General features: G+C 36.2%; 1 protein-coding gene across 1 annotated transcript in view; it reads right to left on the reverse strand.

Annotated features, from left to right (window-relative positions):
• LOC149802844 ((E3-independent) E2 ubiquitin-conjugating enzyme UBE2O-like) overlaps nt 1-25,246 on the reverse strand; it is a 100,828-nt gene that overhangs the window by 58,078 nt on the left and 17,504 nt on the right. The window contains exons 4-8 of the mRNA XM_089952299.1: nt 18,681-18,741; nt 15,862-16,026; nt 13,338-13,453; nt 2,897-3,422; nt 717-819 (exon numbers count right to left, since the gene is read on the reverse strand). Coding sequence (XP_089808425.1) covers nt 717-819; nt 2,897-3,422; nt 13,338-13,453; nt 15,862-16,026; nt 18,681-18,741 — 971 coding nt within the window. The remainder of the gene's footprint in view (nt 1-716; nt 820-2,896; nt 3,423-13,337; nt 13,454-15,861; nt 16,027-18,680; nt 18,742-25,246) is intronic.

Raw genomic sequence — 25,246 nt, forward strand, 5'->3', positions numbered from 1 at the left:
ACAGGTCAGTGTTGTTGAATGGGCTGGCTAGAGGGCTCAAAATATGATGCATTGTCATATACAGGTGGCATTGATAATCTAGCTGAACGTAGCAGTTTGCTGGTTATAGGAAACTGTCACCACAGGAAGTTTTGATTGAGGCATTGTATACTATTCTGAAACATAGCTGCTTATATCGTACAGTAACTTTCCAGATGGCTGGACCATTTCGTCAGCAGGCAGGATGGAGTACAAGGACAGTTTAATTACTTGTCAGGGCCAGCCAGCAATGTCAGAAAATAATTACATTAGTCTGAATTAAAGATACCTAGATTTGTATACAGGCAAGGAAGAGGCTTTATGTCCAGTGGACTGTCAACAAAGATTCAAAATTGCCCAAGATTTGTCAAATTCACTTGTTGACATTCTCAAAGACAAAATGTTTTTAATCATTCGTAACACATAAGGGAACATTAGCTTTAGACAATCATCAAAACCTTAAAAATTAAATATCTCCTGAAAGATAAAAGGAAATACAACCCAAACTGGCCACTGTATGAAAATGTTACAATCAAGATATAATGTGTTGTTATGTACCCTAATTAGTCATGGGGGGGGGAGGGTGCTGAGTGGAGGTGAACAAAGAAACTTTATCTTTTGGAACTTTAAAGAAAAACCTGGCCAAATTACTACTTCCACACTGACCTTGGGAACCATTATGAACTTTCAAAACATACCTTTAGCATCAACCACAAAATCTCCTGGAAAGAATTCAAGTTCATCTAAATGGTGAATGGGAAACAAGTCTGTAGATGGTATTCCTTCCTCTTCTGTTCCATCCTAAATAGGAAATCAAATTTTTTTAAATAATGCAGAGTTCTGCAGCTATTGGGATATCATCTTAGTCTGTAATATCACAAAAGCTGTATGTTCAAACAATATATACTGCAAATACATTTTCTCTTGGAAGAAGAAACCTTTTAAGGCATGTGACAAATTCTATAGACCTGTCCATTTACAATTAAACCTCTCTAGTAGCCATGAAAATGAGAAGTTAGGGAAAGAGAAAAATCAAGTCTTTGCTACCAAATTAGCCAGCCCAACCAGTGTTGATGAATTCACCCTAAGTCAGTTATTTAGCAACTTTTATAAGAAGACCTACTTTCATCAGTTTAAATATCTGGACATTACAAAATAATTACCTATTTCTCTGTCCAGATAATGTATAATGTGTTAGTGAAAATTACTTTTTCCTGAATATTTTGTCCAAGTGATTAGAGCGTCCACCTCGGAAGTGGGAGGTCCTGGGATTGAATGCTGGCTGAGTCATACCAAAGACTTACAAAAATGGTACTAACAGCTGCCTCATTAGGCACTTAGCATTAAGAGGTCAGTGTTAGGACTGGTTGGCCTGGTGACAGGATAATGTGACTAGGTGGGACATCATGCTACATGGCTGCGGCATGATGATCCAGTGCTAGACATCACTATAAACTGCAACACTGCAGACATCATAGCGAATCCATAAAATACCGCATCCAAGGCAGATGCTCTAACCACTAGGCCACAGTGTTTTCAAAATGTAGTAGCGCTCCTTATGATGCATTTATGTAACATAATTTGTACTTAAATAAAAGCATTTTATCCAGAAATTATTCATTTTTAAACAAGATACAGACAGCCTAAAGATACACAAGTCATTACAATAGATTACCATATTATTTTATCACTATTACCATCTATACTGGCTTATATGTCAACTCAAACTGCAATCAACAACAGCTCGATCTACCATAGCATAATGCACCTGCAGATCAGGGTCTATGCTGTTTGTTCTACTGATTACTCCTAAGAAACTGCACTTACCCAAATCTGCTGGCGCATTATACGGCAAAAGAAATTGGTCTATGCTGTTTGCAGTTGGACTCGTAAGTCAGTATATACAGTATCATTTTGAATGACATTCCCAATACAATTTTAAATATTGTGTCTACTTGTTTTTAAGTCAGACCCATTTGAAAACTGCAAAGATGCAGAACTGAAGTTGCATAATGGGCTGGCAGATCTAGGTCCATGCAGATTATATGATAGCAGATCAGGATCCGGGTTGTTTATATGGTAAGTGCAAATAAACATTTAGTCTGGATCAGAGGATTTTACAACAGTCTGTCAGATTTACACTTTCAAAACATGAGAAAAATATTCAAACATCATGCTCAAAACAAGACCACAGCAAAACATTTTCATGTACAATTAGGACAAAACATTAAATATTTATGCATACACTTTTAAAATTTAAAGATTACTTATTTTCATGGATGGGTTTTGTGGGTTTAATGCCATTATTCAGCATATGAAAGGCTTTACTTGGAAGCCAGCATAACTGGTCCAGGAATAACCTGGAAAAACCCCATGAAGGACCACTAACAAATGGGAAGCTACTGGTAAGCCTTCACATACCCACAATGTCTGAGCCTGAGACTCCAATGGGAAGCTACTGGCAAGCCTTCACATACCCACATTGTCTGAACCTGAGACTCCAAATGGCATGGACAGAGGTGAGATGCAAGTGATTTATAGAGATCCGAGCCCTAATCACTTGGCCATGCAGGCATCCATTTTCATGAAGAAAGACTTTAAGAACTAATAAATTAATTGCAAATATCTTTTCATGACAGAGGTATAAGGCAATTAAAATGTTTCATTTTAGCCTGTCTTTTCTTCTGAATAAGTCTATCGACTATCCAACAAACTGACATTCATAATTTCTAAGAATTTACCGATTGTCAACAAAAGAAGAAAAAAGGTCAATTCATATTGATATATCAAATAACGGACAGTTTAAAAATTGCTATTTGATACAAAAGTGTATAGGATTTATTAAAAGTGGTAACTAAATTATAACCAGCTACTGTACCTGCCAGACCACAGTGGCTGTAGTAAAGGTGTAACAAATCTCAACAGCCACTTTATCACCTGGTTTAATAACTTTATCAACTGGTTTAGATTTCTTTTTGGTTTTCTTCCCCTTCACTTTTTTCATGTTCTTTGTGGAAAAATGTCCTCTCTTTCTTCTAGATGTCTTACGCTGAATAAAGGGACTTTTTGTCCCTGGATGAGACAAGCTGTCATCGGAGTCAGGTTCATCAATATCCTCATACTGATCTGCCTCATCTGGTTGACTAACATCTTCACAAAAATCATCATCAGCAGTTGACTGAGTTTCCGATGATTTGTCCACTTTAAGTTTTGCTTTACTATTTGATTTACTTCCAGACTTGCTTTTGACTTCAATGGCTGCACTTGCATCCGTTTGTAGAACATCTGGAGGTAAATATTTTCGAGGTTCTACTTTGCTGAGCTCATCTGTCTCCTTGACTGTATAGAAGACTTTGTCCCCAATCTGGACACTACAGTGCTCGAAACAGTCTAACATCTTCATCCTGAAGATGACAAAAAAAACCCCTAAGAAACTTGTTCTCATGTACATGTTGAGCCTGTCCCTGAACAACATTCTATATTCGAAAATGTTGGAGTAAAATGGTATTGAAATAAAAGCAAACCAAACTTTTTTTTACTGTAGTATATTTTTCAGAGAATACTTACCTAAAAACTTATACAACTAGGAAAATAAGCTTGACACATCCCAAATCCTGCTCCTGGAAAAACGAAAAGTTGTCTTTACTGTGTGTATGTACAAAGGGGAGAAATCTCAAAATTACCTCCCTTTGACCACTGCTGGTGGCATCAGTTTTAAACTGCAATACAATGATTAGGATGCTCACATCTGCCAGGAGGCTGAGTGTACTTAATCATGTGATTTGGTACTTATTCTCAGCGAAAAATTATTTCATTAAAAAAATCAGATTTCTGTTTTGAACATATTTCCTCATCACAATATTAGGAAAATCGGTTAATGGGGGGAATGCTGAGCATCCTACCTCTATCATGGCATACTTCAATGGAAGAATGATTGGATTCCCTATATTAAGGATAGCCTGCTCATCTAATATGAGAGCATCACAACTAATTGTCATGTGACCTGTGACAACTATACCTGGTTAAAAAGATAATAATCAAATTCTATTTACCAACATATTTTTACAGTGAATCCAGCAAAAATGACAAACTAATGGTCGTAAGGAAATTGTGCTATTGTGAATGGATCTTGCAGTCTTCTGGGTAAAGCTTAATCTCAGAGATACAAACTTGGGAATGCTGTCTCAGCATGCCTGCCAACAGCCTATATTATGTATTAGACTAAAACATCATGTCTGAATACAACGCTCTAAAATTCATGAGGTGACTCTGGTCTTTTGAAATTTCAGAGTAAACCATATGTATAATCCACCCCAGCCATGATGATTGGATTGAGGGGAAATATCTTTTGTCGTGGTATTCACTGGGGGAAAGAATTGGTTCTTGTTCCACAACTTTTCTCAGTGCACTTCAAGTAATGCCTAATCCAGGCTACAAAGTCTGGTTGCATCATGATAACTGCTGAACTATTCAATCTGATCTGGAGATGGTTCCGGTACATTGAAAGGTAACAATCATCCTGAGTGCTGAAGCTAAGACTATCATAAAGCACATTTGGATGATAGTAGCTACTACAAGGTTCTGGCCAAAGTTTTGAATTGAGCCATGTCAGGAAACATGAGAAATTCCATTCTGGAAACAGGGTGAAAGAATTTGGTCAATTCAAATAAAAACTGGTATGTCTAATATATTTTTTATCTTGGAAACAGGGTGAAAGAATTTGGTCAATTTAAATAAAAACTGGTAGTTCTAATATATTTTTTATCATTACCTATATCACCTCTGCCATGATGCCTGAAGGTGGGGGAAATCATGCAGCAGTAGCCTTTGGTGGTGGTCGTTTTTTAAATAATTGTATTTGAACAGCCATAGGAATGTGGGTCTGGGTGGGGTGATAGGCTAAAGCCCAAAATCACTGCCAAATGGAATCAGCGAAACAATGATGGGCATCTTATGATTCCATATGGTCACAGAAAGAGCCTTTATCGTATCCTTCCCCTCCCTTTTGTGTACAAATCCAATGCAGGCTCAATTGTTGAATGGACCATTCTGTATGAAGGATTTGGCTCTTTCTTGACAGAAAGTTGGCTGGGACATTAGGCCTGTTGGGATTGTCTGATTTGTAGGATTATATTAAGCTGAGTGCACCAGCAAAGAAACTTCCGTACCAAAATGAACTCAACTGATTTGATGCCCCATCCCATTTCAAGGAGACAAGGAACCATTACTGAAGTGTCTGATATGATAAGAATTACTTTCCCACCGAGTCAGTCATTGTATGACATGACAAGCACTGATTAAAACCTTCATTTCTAGAGGACTGATATGAAGATGCAGGCCTCTGGACCCTACTTGCCACTGACTATGTCAAAACATGGCAACATGTAAGCTCCCCTCTGTATGAACTGACATTCATGCAAACTGTAATTTGTGGTTTTTGATTGAGTTTTATTGCACCATTGATGCAGGAATAATGTCACTTTGGTTTTAATCCTGACTTATAAACAAGATGACTGGAAAAAGGCAACCAGTGCATCAGCAAAGCCATCTGCAAGAAGCGCATGAACAGAATCAGATCTGCTGCCACAACGAGCAAGCAGAGGGGCTACTCTGAGTTCAATATTCACAACACAACAGCTGACAATGTTGAGACTGATGTTGCGCAGATGGACAAACATCAGTATGGGCTGAGATCTGTCTGTTCCCAGACCACTACAAAGCCCAGGTAAAAGGTACAGGAGATTATTCTTGCCCTTCACCAGAATAGAACTTACCATGTGTTTTTTTTGGAGGATGTAGTCCATATATGCAGCAGATGCTGATAAAGTTGACTTGAACTGGGTGATGATGCAGTTGGTAAGTTTTGTAAAAACCAAAGTTTTTACGTTGAGACAAAATGGAGCATACCAAACTGAAATATTTTCTTTTGTTGACAAACCAAAGAAACTTGCATGCAATCAGATGAAAAGGGCAGTGGAGATATCCATTGGTCAAGTCTAGACTGATTGTAAATTTCATCCCTATTGATAGAAATTTTGATTGAATTAGCTGTTTTCATCTTGAACTTCGATACTCCAATGTATTTTTGAGTTGACTGAGGTTGCTGATCAGCCTGAGGTTTCCGCTGGCCTTTGACACTAGAAAGTGCCTAGAATAAAAACTTGTAGAGTTCAATTTCTGAACAATCTCCACTGCCTGCTTGTCCAGTAACAAGCTGAACTCCTTTGACACAATCTAGGATTTCTCCAAAATCTAACTGAATAGAAATGTAAAGCCCTCTGAACCACTTGGATCATCCATTCATCTTGCAGAAAAAGGGATGATCCAACGCTGATTGAAATGAAGAAGTCTGTCACCAACCAGTAGGCTGTCTGCACTCGGTTGGAATAGTGAAGTCAACAGTAGTTGTTAGGAGGCTTGGGGAAAGAGAAACCTTGTTTCTTATCCCTTTATGAAACTTCTTCCTATATTAAGAAGCATGTTGCCTCCTAAAATTTTGTTTAGGTCAAAACTGTTCCTGTTGCAGGTCAGTATATGGCTTCCTTGCCATTTCATGTTGTTGAGCAGTATTTGGCTTCCTTGCGATTTCCTACTGTTGAGCAGTATTTGGCCTCTTTTACGCCAATCATCTCTAATTTGAGGCTGAGACTGATTCAGCCGAAACATCTGAGCAGTCGGCATTATCCAGTTTGATGGGCAGTTCCTTTGCTGCTCATCTCCTTACTTTCCTTATCCTACAAGTAAATAAATAATGGTGACCCAAAGAGTGTTGCATGAAGCACTAAAGAATGGAATGACCCTAAGAGTGAATACAAGTGTCTTTTGTCACCAAATCTAAGTTGGCAGAAGCCATTATGGCATTAGCCAAAGACTGAGATGCTGCCTTGTTTAAAACCTTGGTGATCCTATAGACACGATTGCTCTCTGCTTTCTTGAACAAAAAATATGGCTAGCAATGCTAGATACAACAATTAAGATTACACCAAGATATTCCAAACCATCTGCAAGGTTGTGTGAACATTGTACACCTTGTAGAACAGTTGTTTGTTGTTTTAGGTTTAATGCCATATCTTACCACGTGATAGGCTATACATGGTGGCTAGCATAACTTATGTAAGAAGAACCCAGGATAGCCCCAGTAAGAACCAGTGACCATGGGAAGCTACTGGAAGCTTTTTTAACATACCCACATTGGCTGAGTCTGTGACTCAAACCCACACAGAGGTGATTTGGCAGTGATTGGTAAATGAGAGCGATCTATACCACACAGACAGAGGTGATATGGCAGTGATTGGTAAATGAGAGCGATTTATACCACACAGACAGTGGTGATATGGCAGTGGTTGGTAAAGGTCACCTGAGACCCATTTTAGGACAGTGGGGTAATCATATTCTCCATCACTTTGTTCTGGTCATGTGATGGGATCTCAACAGTAAATGTGTCCAAATGTGTCTTATACCAGTGTGATGAAAAAGTTGCCGGTAGCTGACTTTTTAAGAAAAACAATTTAGAATTCGCCAACTCATAGATTTTTCTAACAGATGGTCTGAAATTTCCTTCATATTTGCTGTTAAGTGGCAGCAGGCAAAAGGAAGGATGCTTTACATCTAGGTCTATCAATGAGTTCTACTTATACATCCAGTTTTGCAGCTGATGATGAGAGAAAGTAAGAAGTCAGCAACATATAGTGTATTTTGACAGATGCCTTGAAACTGAACTCAGACCATACCATAGCTGAATCTGAGTTTGTTAAAACATTAAGGGTATTCCAACACTCACTATGTGTCATCCTCATCAAGGTACACATCCATGTCCACGTAAAACATCCCCTACAGCAGAGAAGATGCTTTAGCATTGTCTTTAAATGTGTTTCAGTATTGCTCTAATGGATAAACTGAAATAAATGTCCCTCTGAACTCCAAAGTTGCTGATGTCATCATCACTGCTGACACCATGCCTAACTTTGGATGAAGAGGTGGGGTGGAAGGACCATAATGACAATCCCTCTATACTTGCAATTGATACCGTCTTAGGGTGAAGGCTAAAAATGTCACTTGCACAAAATATGTGAGGTCCATCTAATGAGTGTTATTGCTTGCTTTGAACTATCCACATTTGCTGCATTGCAATGAAAAAAAAAGAGAAAAATAGGAAATAAACATTCCAAAGTGTACCCAAACTTCACAATAATAACACTCGTTAATAAGATAAATGAAAATATGTATGCAGTGCACATAAATAACAGATGTATCAACAATACCATGTTGAAGCAAAGGATCAGTGTAAAAAATTCACACAAATACTGATTAAAAAAAAATAATGTTTTGACATGTATTAACAACCTTACTTTATGAAAAAATAGAGACTTTCTATATGGATAATTTGAATCTGTGAAGAATTTTGAAATGATTTTTGGGAGGTAGAGCTATCTCAGTCGTACATAATACAAAGCTTAAAACTGGCACCACCTAGTAGTGGTCAAGCAGACGTAATGAATAACAATGTGATTTTGTGGGCTTAATGCCATTTTTCAGCCCATGATAAGTTATATGTGGCAGTCAGTATATTTGGTGGAAGAAAAACCCTGGTAAATCCCAGGAAGAACCACTGATCCATGGAAAGGTAATGACATACATTTCCATGTTGGCTGTGCCAAGTTTCAAAACCCAAACATGGCAGGTGGTAAAAGTTTCTTCCCATTGCCAATGTGATATAAAGACAGAAGAGATGAAGCTTCTTCTTTCAGTAATGGCTGCATTCAGGAGGTGATAAGCATATTTTCTTAATGTTGATGTGATCAGCAAATGTATTCAAAATAAAAAGCAAAAAACTTTAACACTGGGTTTCATCTAAGATATGAAGAGATGGATGGATATGCACACAAAAGTAATCACTACATCAAGAGATGGATGGATATGCACACAAAAGTAATCACTACATCAAGAGATGGATGGATATGCACACAAAAGTAATCACTACATCAAGAGATGGATGGATATGCACACAAAAGTAATCACTACATCAAGAGATGGATGGATATGCACACAAAAGTAATCACTACATCAAGAGATGGATGGATATGCACACAAAAGTAATCACTACATCAAGATTCTACCAATGCAATATATATAAAAATCATAGAAATTCAATAAAATGTGTGATTAAGACAAAGCATGCCACTGTCTATACACATTTTGATGCACTCCAATTAATGATGAAATACATAAAATTAATAATAATAATAATAATGAGGACTTTGTATAGCACCTAATCTTTAGAAGCTCTAAGCACTTTACAACATTAGACAACATCTGTAACATTAAAAACATATATAATGATATGATTACAAAAATAAACACCTTGAAATTAGAAAACATTAAAAAAAACATGCTGAAAATATTTAAGGTAGGAAACGTTATTAGGTCTTTAAGTTTGTTCTTGCAGTCGAAATAAGTGAGTTTTGAGAGCACTCTTGAATGGGATCACTGTCTTTGTGTGCAAGTTCAGTGGGCAATTCATTCCACGTTGCTGGGCCCTGGTATGCAAAAGAACGCTGTCCATATGACTTTGTTTTCATAGTGGGAATAATGAGTATACGATTGTCAGAAGAGAAGCGTAAGTATCTTGCTGGTGTGTACACATGGGTGAGGTCAGATAGGTATGTTGGAGTGGAGTCCATCAGTGAAACATAGCACAGAGAACAAATTTTGTGTTTGATTCTGGATCGAACAGATATCCAGTGTAGGGTACAAAGCAGCGGGAAGGTGTGCTCTGATTGTGGTACTCTAAGTATGAGCCGAACAGCTGTGTTTTGAACTTTGTGAAGTTTCTGGAGTAGATATTGAGATGAACAAGACAGAATTGAGTTACAATATGGACTAATGAACACACAAGTGTTTTAGTGGCATCAACTGAAAGATATTTGCGAATGGAGCTGATGCATCTGAGCTCAAGATATGCAGCCTTGCATATGTTCATGACATGTTGGTGCAATGTGAGAGTACTGTGCAGAGTAACACCTAGGTTTCATACTGATTGTGTGAATTTAATGTTGGTGTTGCTCATATTTATTGTTTGAGGTAAAGGATGTGAATGAGAAAGTCTTTGTGTTGTGATCAGTATGGCCTCAGTTTTATCATCATTCATCTGCAGCTTGTTACATGTCATCCATGATTTCACATCAGAAATGCACCTCTCTACACCTTGGATGGTAGCATCAACTTCAGTTGGGTGGCTAGATTTGTATATTTGGATGTCATCAGCGTACAATTGGTGAGACACTGGATGATGATCTATGACACTTGAGAGCGGCTGAGTGAAATACATAAAACATCATGACATCAGGTATCTGCCAGTGTCACTTTTCGAACATGATGTCAACCAATAATTTTGCACTTAAAGACACGGTGATCAGTTGAAAAAATGAATCAACATGACCAATATCTTCTGATGAGTTACAAAGATAATGAAACCAGTCAGGGACATCAAAGCAGACAGAGATAATGCCTCCACATCCTAACAGGCAGTACCTTCTTTCTGGAAGGTTGGATTAGTCAACTAGCTAATCGGGAAGGACTGATCAGTCTGAATGGCTAGTGTGGAAGGATGTATTAGTCTAATTAGCTAGTGTGGAAGAACTGATCAGTCCGACTGGCTAGTGTGGAAGGATGTATTGTGTGTGTGTGATTTGGATTTTTAATGTAGCTTTAACAATTTTTCAGTCAAATCACTACAGTGTCTGCAGTGTGGCAGTTTATACTGCTATCTTACATAAGGCATCATGCCGCAGACATGTAGCATTATGTCCAACCCAGTCACATTATCCTGACACCAGGCCAACCAGTCCTAACACTAACCTCTGAATGCTGAGTGCCTAGCGAGACAGCTGTTAGTACCATTTTTCTAAGTCTCTGGTATGACTCGGCCATGGTTGAACCTGCAACCTCCTGCATCCAAGGCAGACACTAAAACCACTAGGCCAACGGAGTGGCGAGGAAGGATCTATTAGTCTAATTGGCTAGTGTGGATGAATGTATTAGTCTGACTGGCTCATGTGGAAGGACTCATCAGTCTCAATGGCTAGTGTGGGAGGATTTATCAGTCTAATTGGCTAGTGTGGAGGGACTGATCAGTATGAATGGCAAACATGGAAGTGCAGATTAGTCTGACTGGCTCATGTGGAAGGACTGATCAGTCTGAATGGCTAGTGTGAAAGGATTTATTAGCCTGAATGGCTAGTGTGGAAGGATGTATTAGTCTAACTGGCAAGTGTGGAAGTGCAGATTAGTCTGACTAGCCAATGTATGACTGATACCCACTGGGCACAAGAATATAGATGCCATCCCAAGTACATACCACTCAGGAATCATAACATCAATTTTTCTAAATCTAAGGCATTTTGTCCAGAACTGACAATACATTCTTTGAAATAAACTTCTGCATAAGTATATTTTATCTTTCCATGGGCCTGTACATACCTGCAACACAATCAGTAAGAATTAAGGTCCTTGAGAATGAATACAGATAAAAGCACATTTAACATGTACAGCTCTTGCTATTAATCAAACTCAGTAAGATCTTGATGATATGAGCCAATTTACAATCAGAATCGGATGAGAAGTATATTCTCCTGAGAAGTAACAAGGTTAGCCAATTAGCTGCAAGGCCACCTCATTGATGTACTCAGATGTCACTTATTACAGAATGTGTCTAATAAAATAATTATATAAACTTATTTATCCAGTCTGAGAAAAATCCAACTGAAATTCAGTCTCTAAAATGGTACCAAGCTCAGTCAATCTGTTATGACTCTTACGGTCTTAAAGTAAGTAACAAACAAGCAAAAACCAGCAAATTTTGTAAAATTAAACAAATAATTCATTTTCTTATAATACAAAGAGAAAATTAAATAAGAATGTACAGTGTGGTAATTTAATCATAAACAGTCCTAAAAGTTTTATCATCAGTCCAAGAGTGTAGATTGTTCCAAATGAATTCCAGCAGCGTTCCAAATGAATCACAATCTTGACTGTGCTGATATATCACTAGTCTGGAATAGTTCTGATGTGCTAAAAGTCTTGATGTATCACAATTATATAATCCAAAATGCATCTAAATGAATTCAAAATAATCACAAAATAGTGAATTAGTCTCAAAGCATTTTTGAGCACTTTGTAATTCCAGTGAATAATTTTAAATAAATAAAACCCCTCAGATTAAAACTAAATCTCAACTAAATTGATTCTTTTGAAGACTGATGATAGAAATGAGTAATTCTAATATAAACAACCTAATATAAAAACTTAAGACACGATTAGTGGACTAGGATGAGGGTCACCGTAAAAGAAATTTCCATCAAAATGTAAACAAAATTAATTTCTGGAATCTTCAGGTCAGATTCAAGGCTGTATCTAGAACTCAAAACCAAATAAGCCTGTTTACCTATAACGGATAATTATCTTAATATATAATCTAATCATAGAAAAATTTAGGTTTTGCAATATGTTGTTTACAAGCACAAAAAAAAGACATTAGTCAGGTAAGCCCAACTCCTACCTTCAGTTATGGACAAAGGTCAATCACACCCTACAACTAAATACAACACAATCAGAAACACAATTACATCATAAATATGTACTAATCTTGCTTATAGTCATCCTGATTAATGACTATTTAGCAACTGTGATAAACAAATTATCAAAAATATTGCAGACACTAGAATATTGACAAGCTCAACCAACCTGACCAACCAAGACCACCCCATCAATATGCATGAAATTTTCCTCATCTGATATCTTGATACTATAACAGTCTCTAAAGTTCCAACAATCTCAATAAAAAAAAGTTTGAATTAAAAAATGCATATTTCTTATTAATAGTTTTACAAAAATAAATAAAGATTCTGGCTTGAAAGAATGTTGATGACAAGGCTCTGATGTACCAGTGACTAGTTTGTATTTGAAACATGTACTTGCCAATATCATGTCCAAAAAAGAAATTACATTTTGTTTAGAGATCTTCAAGTCTAATAGTGGTGACCATGTCCAAACAGTTCTTGAATAATGTATTATTGTTTACTTTGTAGAATCTATCAGGACATATCAAATAGCCAACATTTAGAAAAACAAAGCTTCTGCTTGAAAATTAAAACAGAAATGAAATGAATGATAATGTAAATGACTTCAATTTCCGCAGCTGTGGGTGTCTGTCACTGAGATACTCAGTTTCTAATACTGACCTACAATTTACTAGCTCTTTCACTTTTTCTCAATGACAAACTGCAATACTAATCTGACAAAGATTAAAACACATTTTTAACCTTTTTAAGTCATCTCCCTTGACCAGCCTAGGTGGAGCCTCCAGCTTGTCAGAGCCCTCTCCTGATGCAGTGAACCCACGGCATAACCAATGCACCTCCACACTTGTAGTTTCAATCTTCAAAATAAAAATTAAAAGTTGACTGTAATGAGGTGATGCCTTAATATAGTCACAAAGCTGTTTGACTGACACTCCATTTAGCAGAAAGAATTTTCTTGGAATACAAGGTAAGACCATGGCTTCTTTTCGACTGCTGAAATCTTCTCTGATATTCTTCAGATATAAATGCCTTTCAAGATGGCCATGAATGTTGTCATACTGGATGTCAGATTTGCTTTTTCTTTAGGACTAAGCAGACATCATAAGAAATCCATTAAGGAGGAAAAACAATAAAAAGTTTGTCAGGATGGCCAAAATACTTGCCATATCTAATGTAAGATTGGCACCATTTCCTTTTTAGGACTAGTTAGATATCATAAGAAGTCTTTTGCTGAAAATGCCATGTTGATTTGACCATCCATTTAGAAGGAATAGTGATAACAAGGTTTTCAAGATATTCACCACTGTGGCATTATCATCTTTTAGAATCAATTAGACACCATAAAAAAATCTGTTGAAAAATAAACCTGTTTATATGAATTTCTGTTCAGGAACAATAACAAATACAAGAATTTTAAGCTGGAAGTAATGATGGCCATGCCATATTTGAATTCTGATAAACACCACTGCTATTTATCACCAGCTAGACATTGTAAGAAGTTTTGAGTGATCATCTGTTTCAAGATGGCCACTGTGGCAGCCATAATCTATGTCTGAGTGACACAATTTTCATTTTGGACCAACAACACCTTAGGATGAATATATGTGTAAAGTTTCATGGCAATTTTCCAATAGTTTTAAAAGACCATCGATAACAAATTTATGCTAACAGAAGGATTCATAATGAACAACAGGCCATCCCACATACTCTTCTGTTCAATAACCAGTAGAGTTAATGAACCTAGAGCTGAAATTTCATTTTCAGAGGAATTTTCTTAAGCAGTTCTAATATACAAAGAGCTAGATTAATCTCATTTCAGCTAAATATGCATTCAAGGAATGGTACATGGTTATCTCCATTCTTTTCTGAGTGTGTGAAAACAAAAAATACCACTTACACTCTAAGGCTCAAAATAACATTCAAATCCTAAAAACATGCACAGAATTATTGAAATGAAGTTTTCAGTACTATGGTGCCATGCCCTGGAATTCTATGACACTAACTGTGAAAGCCGCACTGAATCTGCAAATACTGACATCTAAATATAGGCATGCCACACATGGATAATTGTTACTTGATTTTATCTTCTTATGTTCCTTCTATTTATTCATTCTTTTACATTTATATACAGAAAAGAGTCTTTAATTTTTATGTTCTTCGACAAAACATATCAAAACAAAGCTACAAATCAGAGTTACATTCTCCCTCACTGTGATCCTCACCCTGAGGTGCTGGACATGTCTATGGGACATGATATATCGTATAAATCTGATATATAATTGGTTACAGTTTCATCAAAATATCTACACTGGTGCAAACTCTGGACAAACATACAAGTCACATAATTACACTATGACTTTGACCTTGAAGCAGAAGGCATGACTGTGGTAAGGGACACACAGTCTATACATAATATAAACAGTTTCAGGAAAATCTCTTCAGCCATTACAAAGGATGTGCTGGGTTAGCAAATGTTAAAGGACAGATGAACAATGCAAAATATTATATCCCTGCCTTGTGATGGACATGTAATTAAAACAAGTAAACAGTGTATAACACATGTAGCACCTACGGAAAAAATACTGTTATTAAATATTACCTGGGTTGTATGATTTAATACGACAAATTTAAAGAAAACTTTTGGATCTAGCTAGGGAGGTTGGAAATCTACTCAAGAGTGGACACAGTAAGCTTAAGATATGTAATAAGTTGTTTTGTTTTTTCAGAACAAACTTTGATATGTTTCTTCTGTAGAAATCTGTATACATTGAATTTTAGTATTATCAGAAATAGCATACAAAAACATCTTGACATTATACATTTTCATAATATAAATACAAAAATATTTTCAATCAAAATTTGCATAGATAATATTTTAATATAGGCTTTATCAATGACAATAAATATCAAGATCAAAAGCTTACTGCATTTGTATGGGAAAATAAGAACAAGTGTTTCTGGCTATACTACACGATCTGGGAGTGCAGTATTAGTTACAAATAACAAGTTCAGTAACCTTTTTATTATATACTCATTTTGTTTTTTGACTTAAGGCTTAATAATAATTAAAAAAACATTACAAGAAGCAAAGTAATTGAATTTATGTTGTATTCCAACATAAATACACAAAAGTTGATTCATCAATACACAGTAATAATACCAAATTTAGTAAAGGAAACTCAACTAATCTTTTACTACAATTTGATGTCTCTATGACAACTACAAATGAAATAAATTTTTCATCATAATAAGCATTATGTCCTACCTTCTCTACGGTGACAGGATTGGCATCATAGAACATTTTGATCTTCAATGTTTCTGGGTTGTGTAGTGGTGTTGTATCCAGCCACTTGGCATTGTAGTAGTCAGCTGGGCTACTCCCAATCAGCTCCTGACCAGCATAGTAGCTGTAAGAGCTAAACTCTGTATGCTACAGACAAAAAAAAATCCCAATTATGATCTCATCATTCTACAAGAGAAGCATGCAGAATATTTGTAATTTGTGTTTTTTTTGCAGCAAATTTATTTCACAGCCATTTGAAGTCAAAGTGTTTGAAGTATAAAGAGTTGGCAAGAAAAGAAAATCAGCCAAGATAAATAGCTACTACTTTGGTACAAATATACAAAATAAATGGATTTGATTTTGTCTCATTCTCCTCTCATCTCAAGAATCCAATTACAAAAAAAAATAAAAGTATTCTAAAAGACTTTTCTTGTTATTAGTGAGAGAGAGAGATAGAGATGGCTGAAACGATAATGTCTAAGTGTGAAAGCTCATCTGCATCTAGATCATACATACTGTAGCTGTTCTGGTGTGTAATGTTGGCAAAATGATTAAGATGGTCTGAACATGTTTTAGTTACCAGTAATATGTGTGCAAAAACATAAGCCCATGTCAAGAAGTTAAGTGCAACTTGTATTCTGAGAGAGAGAGAGAGAGAGAGAGAGAGAGAGAGAGACAAAGAGAAAGAGTAAACAATGTTGTGTCAGTGTGCAAGACCGTATTTATACAGGGCAGTTTTTATTTATAGCTTTTGGAAAGAGAGAAAAGAGGTTACAGCTCAATTGTAACTTGTATTTTCAGTTACTTGATGATTGTGATCTTCCTCATGTACTAGGACATTACTATATTTCAATTATCACCTCTAAATCATTCTTGTTTTAATAAATATATACATTGTCACAACAACCACATGGCTATTCTGTGTTATTTACAAGCTAATTAAATATGCTTAGTGCTTTGGGCAGGTTATTCTAGATGAAACCAAACAGAGGGCAAGATTCGACAGAAGAGGTCAAATCAGTGAGGCTACCAATATGGAAATGAGGCTATCTGTAGGGATATTAAAATATGTCAATGTGCTATCAAGGCCACTGTCCATACAGCAGATGTTGTAAGGACAAGCGATCATACACATCACTTGTTATTCATATTTGCTAATAAAGATAACAATAGATTGGTGTATCACAGAATAGATTTGCAATTAAATGTTAATTATGTCCATGTCAAAACAGTACAAGCACTTTAACAATAGTATATTAATAAATTGATTTAACGGAGTCAAATTTACAACAGAAAATAACAAAGCTTTTATATTTTATGTTTGTATGACTATAATGAAACAATAAGACTAGTTGACCTATGGTCTGTGGTCTTCACTTTAGCAAGTACTGAGATATAATTTTTGTTTGATAAGAAAACATTAAAGGGCTTCCAAACTCATTTTAAAATTCACATGGTGTTTCATTATGGAGATGAACTTGATAAAGAGAACTAATTAACAATAATATTTACATATATGCTCTGTAAAGACCTTTGTCAACAAACATCAGTAGATATTGTAATGACAATAAGAGAGTTTATGCATCAATCATTGTATTTTCTCACCAATAAAGAAGACAAATAAGGGTGAATTGATGAATGAGAGTAGATCAACAGAAGGAATGCAATTTCAACAATTAAAGGCCTTTCTGTATGATAATAAACAGTGATTATTTCTTTATTTTTTGATCTCTCATTTCATTATTCACTGTTATATACAAGTAAAAAAATAGTCAGGTCAGTTTGATCTGAGACAACAAATAGTTAAGTTTTTCATTTGGTATTTTATAAAACATATTCTCAGCAAAAAATGTATTCCTAGTTTGAAGTGTCTATATTGTACATCAGTATTTTTTCAAATCTGAACTTCTCGAGTCAAATAAAAATCTAAATACAATGGTTATAAAAGCAATAAAAGAATGAAATGATCAGTGACCTCTCTGCACGTTGTAGTTTAATGTATCTATATCCAACATCTGTAACTTTTCCAAGCTGTGTGAAATGTAAACTTCTCTTCTTGATTCAAACAAAGAAAACATCAAAGTATGTAGTCAAAAATAAAAGAATAAAATGAATTATAAATGGTGATTATTTGATTCCTTAATCTCCTGACGTTTCATTATTCAATGTATAACAAACTGGCCTGAACTTAATATCACATTCACTGCTGATGACATTTTTCCAAGCTGCAAAGTCGGTGTGGACAGAAAAAGGTATGGTTTCAAATTTGCAATGTATAAAGGGATTAAATAATTCTAACCAAAACTGTATGGAATTACTTTACAAGATTGATGATGGTGTACAATTCAGAAAGCATCAGATTCTAACTATCACAGTATATGAAAGTCTTAAACAAAGAATACATCCTTTCTTTTGCTGTTGAACCTTCATTGGTTTTATTGTCATGTTAATGAATTTCTGAATCCCCATGTTTCTAACTTCTACTGCTAATACCTTACAACATTATATGTCTAGATTTCAAAACAAATTCTTAACTATATGGATACTTATTCTACATTCTATTCATGCCTAGTGTCTTTTAGTGGTATCAGATTATGTGGCAGGTCTGCCTTGGTACAATTTGAGATATAATGAGAAGAAATGAGTTATCATACAATGTTACGGCTCAAAATATTAAAACTGGCAATGTTGTAATTGTTTGTTACTGCTACTGCTCAAAGATGTACACCAATGTCTTGACACCTGTTAGACAGAACCAGAAATAAATGTATGGTTAACTTTGGCTATATAAAATATTTTACCTCATATCTTTTATCATTTGCATCATCCAGGGTAACAATATCACTGTCCCGAATTAAACACCTGAAATTATATATAATACATAACACACACTCACACACATGCACAATACTAGAAAATAGTAGACAAGCTGGAATTTGGTAACATTAACATATGAACAGGAGATTTAAGAAATCAAGATATAAGTGTTAAATTGCAACATGTATCAAGGTTTCTTGTTTCTAAATATGTAAACATCCAATAGCTGAAACAAGCTTAAACATATCCCCCAATCTGCACATAGGCTCACAGCTGATAGCTGTTTATATGTGAGGCATTTGGCAATGGACATGCCATACCTTGCTCATCTTGTTATTGTTTCACTTGCCAAACATCTTTTATCTGTTATTATTATTATACAATTCAGTTTGTAAAACATGTCTTTGGTAAATATCCCTAACAATTTAGGTGAATATCCCTAACAATTTAGGTGAATATCCCTAACAATTTAGGTGAATATCCCTAACAATTTAGGTGAAACCTCCTTAAGATCATCATGATACTGGTTCATACATATAAGTACCTGATGAAAAAAGTTTAATAATGTAACTAGATGTACTGCCTGGACATGTTGTTGTTGTTGTTGTTGTGGGGTTTAATGCCATTTTTCAGCACACGATAGGCTATACATGGAGGCCAGTATTAATGGTGGAGGAAGAACCTGGGAAAACCCTGGAAAGAACCACTGACCCACAAGAAGCTACTGGCAAGCTTTCTCACATACCCACACTGGCCGAATATGAGACTCGAACCCACGCAGACAGAGGTGAGATGGCAGTGATCCGTAACGGATAGCGCTTTAGACCAGTTGGCCACTCTGGGCCCCCTGCCTGGACATAGATGCTTTCGTAGGATATACAATGACAAAGAAACTCTGCAGTAGTTAACAAACTTTCTGTAAAATAAAGTGATAGTCATTAAGATTCTATTTTTACAAATGTGCCTTCTGCAGGTAAATAATGTAGTTAAAAGAAATATTTGTCGACATAGTATACCATCTTGCAGTGTAATGTTTTGTCATGTACAATAGAACCAATTTTCATCAACCTTTTCCTAGCTATAACACATTCAATGCAAAAATCATTTCTACTTTAAGAACAAAAAGCCCCTAAATCCATTCATGGAGAAGTAATGATAACACGATTTTTAAGACGGCAGCTATTGGTGGCCACATTAGATATCAGATTCGCCCTGTTACATAAGAAGTCTTTTCATGAGAAAGTTGATCTCATGGACAACCTTATAAATGAACCATAGCCCCTGGGGTCTGTACTAATATTACATTAGTCCATAACACCATGTTAACTATATTATGTGGCATTATGTCAGCACATCACACCTTTAGAAGTAAACAAGTATAGCCATGACCCATATTAAACAAAGAAAAATACTAGCAATAACAACTAGCTTTTATCATCTTCCAACACTTATTTCAGACCTGATCATGTAAACCTTTACCAAGAGATCTGATCAGAAATGCCCACTAATTCAGTGCTATGTATTTTCATGGTATGATGTCTATTTGATTAAATAGTTTTAAAACAGTTGGGTTGCATTAAAAAAAAACTATTATTAGGTGAAATTTAAAAGTACAGTTTTCTGAAAGAAAAAAAAATCATTTTTATAACTAACTTGTCAAGCATGGAAGGATAACACTGTGATATATGCAACAATGAATTCAAACTACAAATGACACATTTTCCCATACAGTTAATAATTAAATAATAGATATTTCCTTTTTGTTTCAACTTGTTTTGCCTTCTTTTGGGACCAACATCTTCAGTGGCATGTGAGGGCCCTCCAGAGGATGGACTCAACATTGAATGGGTTGATCTCCACCTGAAAGGAGTAGGGAGTTGCTCCCTCCTATTAGAGAGGTGGAGCACTTGCACAAGCATTTTGCTCCTTTCTGTTAGGGAGGTGGAGCATTGTACAAGTGTGTTGCTCCCTCCATCATGAAGGTGGAGCACCATACAAGCTTGTTTCCCATTAGGGAGGTAGAGCACTGCACAAGCAAGTTCCTAATTCCCATTTGGAGTGCTCTTCCGAGCTGTAAAGGTAAGCCTCTCACAGACTTTTAATTATTTATACCTTCCCCTTGGGGAGGGGGCTCTGTGAGTGAAAAACTTGAAAATCCAAATGATGATGGGAAAGGAACTTTTTGTTTCCTCTGCCATCCATTGGTATGGCTGGAATCAGTTTGATTTCAGGTTTCCAAAGACCATAATTTGCAACATGCATGATTTTTCCATGTTGTACTTTGAGCAACAGATGCAGTCTGGTTGAGTGTCCCATGAGCTCTTCTTGTGGCCATACTATCCAACAGACAGTCCTGACATTATTTTGATTTTTTTAAATAGAAATAATGAACTCATATTTAAATGTTATGTGTACAGTCACCTGCAATGTGTACTAAGTATACCCCTGAACATGCACAAGGCAAACAAATTAAAGCCCTTTTTACCTGTTCTTTTTCTTTTTGTTTTTCTCACTTGCAAACTTTACCAAGGAAAAATTAAAATTTGGATACACAGGAAATACACATTTATTTCATCTTCTCTCATCCTGCAAGAGTGTCAACATCTTTAATATACGTAGAAGGAAACAATGACAAAAAGATTCTTTTCATTCTAAGGAATACACTAGCCTCTAGCCACCTTTAATGTTAGGCAAGTTGTGCTGTTACTATTTAAAACAAGGACTTAACTGTACCCAAGTGATATACTGAAAAGTAGGATGGTGTATCCAAACCCATCTTCGCTAGCCAAGGTTCCAATAACCCAGTCTACACCATGGCAGATTGAACAGCTATATCTGTCCTTTGTCATAGCGACATCTATTGGATTTTATGTGTTGCCTCCCTTAGTATGTAATGCCAACAATCCAATAACATGATGCATTGTAAATCAGCCCAAAACAGTGGTGGCAATTGGCCTAGAAAGACTACTTTGTAAGTTTAACATCAAAAGTATGACTATGTACCAGAGGGAAGCCATTACAGGTGTATCTGAGTGAAAGGTATTTGTGCAAACACGGACCAGAACTCAAAAATTGTTTATGTATCAGTCCATTCAAAATTGTGTGCACCCCTTGTATCAATCACATAGAAACAGTGTTTCAAATTTGAACAATTTAACTTTGACTGGATACGGTGGCTTGCAGACTCATCCAATGAAATTCACAGAACCAAAGCACAGAAATGTCTGGTCATTATGCCAAGGTGTAGATAGGGTTATTGGAACCTTGGCTAGTGAAGATGATCTGAACCCCCTAAAGGTAGAACCCAAGACAATCTGTATGTTCCTTAAAGAACTTTATTCCAAATTGGAAAAATTTTAAGGGCATAATTTAAATAACAGAATAAATGCAGTAAACAGTAACTAAAAGCACATTTCGTCTGGTGATACTCTAGACTTAATGTCCATAAAGCATGGCATCATTAAAAAAGATGACAGCTGTATACATGCCCTAAGCCAGGTGCATGAGTGGGGATAGCATCATACTGGTAATTCTTCACTCTGTAAGCATCAAACAGATGTTGGTTTTTCTGCACACAGAAAAAACAAAAAGCTACACAATAGCTGCATTAGATGAGTAATTGCTGCTACTAAATTACATTTTCCTTTTCCTTTTTAATATGAGATGTTATTCCTAAGTGACATTTCCCTGATTATCTGTCAGTGCATGTGGGCCAATAAGCCCTTAGCTTGTAAAGGTAACACTCTGTTGTGAAGCTGACAACCTTTTTGACTGAGCTGTGCCTGTTCAGTGCCAAGCGGAGTTCTACCACTTCATGTATACATTTGACTGTAACCCATTAGCTTGTAAAGTCAGCATCCTCTTTGTTTTCCCACACAAAAACCCCAATACAGCCACAAATTTGATACCTGTTAAGTGCCAAGTAACAGTGGATCGTTATTTGAACGACTGAACATAAGCACCTGCACAGGACAGTAAAGAAAAGGAATCAGAGTTGGATGATATTTATTATAACTAGACTACAGTGATTTCTGAACTATATTTGGTAACTCAGACAATGAGAATAAATTCCTGGGCTTTGTACCAGATGACCTTAACTAGTGACATTGATAGGATACTGTGAATCACAAAAGTGTGGACTTGACTTTCACTGTTTGTTTGTAAAATGTGTTGAATTAATACATTACAGGACACTGTGAATCTGATCATATTGGGCTACTATTTTTGTACTGGTGTATAATATATGTGTGTGTGATTAGGATTGTTAACATGGCTTTGGCAATTTTTCAGTCATATCACTATGATGTCTATCACTGGAGCATCATGCCGCAGACATGTAGCATGATGTCCCACCCAGTCACATTATCCTGACACCAGGCCAACCAGTCCTAACACTAACCTTTTAACGCTGAGTGCCTAGTGAGGTAGCTGTTAGTACCATTTTTGTAAGTCTTTGATATGACTTGGCCAGGGTTCAAACCCACAACCTCCTGCTTTCGAGGCAGATGCTCAAACCACTAGGCCACCTAAGTGTCAGTCTGTGTGTAATATATAACTGAATTTGTAGATTTATCATATAAATAGATTTAAAATGTCAAGCAATATGGATTTCTATCGATTTAATGTCTATGACATGAAGGTGGACAAATGCAAGTTGGCAATTTATGTGATATAATCCACTCTGAAATATAATTGTATTTTACACTGGTTTTGTCTTTATTTTTCCCATCTATCAATCAAGTTTATTTTTCTCAAGTGTAAATCTGACTCCCTGACAATAAATCAACCATTTGGACAGATGTGACGGCAAAATAAGCTCTGACTTAAATGAGGGTCAGAAAGAAATTACTGTTTTGCAGCCTTGTAATTAAGTATGTACAGTGCATTGTAATCAGCTGAGGGCTGGATAAGTTCATCCCATTGTGAACCTTGCACCATCAAAAAGATAACAGTTTGACCCTGGACATTCTGTTCTGTAGCACTCCTATCCAGTATTAGTGTATAATGGGTCATGATGTCATACAATGTACATATACAGTCACACCTGTCCTAATAGTCATCCGAGTTTTCCGGTGACCTGGTCACAATGGCCATTCTCAATTCCCACCCCCCCAATCAAATTTCCTATAAAAATGTCATGTAATCAGTGGTGATCTGTCTTCTACAGTCAACGTCCGTGTGTTTCTTAACCAAAAAGTGGTTTCTTCACCCTGTCTTTTGTGGTCGGTGGCCACGTATTTCTTAACCAAGTAGTAGTTTCACCTGCCTTCCATGGTCACTGGAGTGTTACAGCAGTGACTACTCCTAGTATGCAAGTTAAACTTCTTTAGTTTGATGAGTAAGGCATGGTGTGTGTGTGTATATATATGACTTGCTCAATTTCTCAATTTGCTTGATTTGTTTACTGTGTAAAACCGGCTTGGTGTATAATTTTAAAAGTTTTACTGAGTGCGGCCACCACCATCACCAATTAAAATAGAATAAAGGAACAGGAAAACAAGAGCAAAGAAATAATACCAAGAAGAGGACAATAACAAGATGGCGGACTGTTCAGATGGGCATTGCAGTGCTTATGTGCAAATCATAGACAATTCTGTTTATGAGACTCGCTCCAGGAAGAAATATACTGAACTGGAAACAGAAAATGAAGGTGATTGTACTGTACATGGGAATTGTGGTTTAAATGCTTTTTATGATGCAGATTTGGTGAGTGATGAGCCTGACAATGCAAACAAGGCAGATCTATGCTCGCAACCTCAGTACACGAGTACACAGAATGTTGATAATACATGTTTTGACAGAGATGCCCAAGATTCGAGTCACCGTTGTAACAGCCCAACATATCAAGATGTCATATCTCAGGTTCCCAATCAGGACTATATTAGAAGACTTGATCAGGAACTAGATAATCTACCCAGAGACATGTATATTGAGAAATTGCTAGAGGTTTCACACGACAGTGAAGATATTGTAACCTGGTATAGGTCAGTTTTATTTAGTAGAGCACGAGGTTTTCCTGGCTGTCCGTCTGGATATTTGGTTGTTAGAAAGAACAGAAATGGTGTAAGTAGTTTAATAAAATATGCAAGGGATTGTTATTCTTTAGCTATATTTATAAAAGGGGATCCTTGCGAGATCGATTCTATTTTTAGCAAGAAGAAATCAAACCCTAATGTACAAGCTGAACATTGTGAACATGACGATGAACATAGCTCAGGGCAAGCAGAACAAGTGATTAATTCAGCAAGACTCTTGCTAGCGGAAATCAAGAGTGATTGCGGTCATCTACAACAAACTGTTGTTTCGCTCTGAGAAGAGATTATATCTCTGAAGACAACCCAAATCACATTGGTGACTATGAATGACCTTAATGCATTCCGTGCTGATGTAAACAATAAGGTACAGGCACAATCTCAAACAATAGAATTGCTCCGTAATGAGATTAAGTCACTGAAAACTACTCAAAGCGTGTTGATGAAAGAAAATGAAACTCTCCACACCATCACCGAGCAACTTAGAGTTAAGCTGATGAAATCTTTGAGTAAACCCA

The sequence above is a fragment of the Sinohyriopsis cumingii genome, chromosome 3, assembly GCF_028554795.1.
Source record: "Sinohyriopsis cumingii isolate HCF-2022 chromosome 3, ASM2855479v2, whole genome shotgun sequence".
Taxonomy (NCBI): domain Eukaryota; kingdom Metazoa; phylum Mollusca; class Bivalvia; order Unionida; family Unionidae; genus Sinohyriopsis; species Sinohyriopsis cumingii.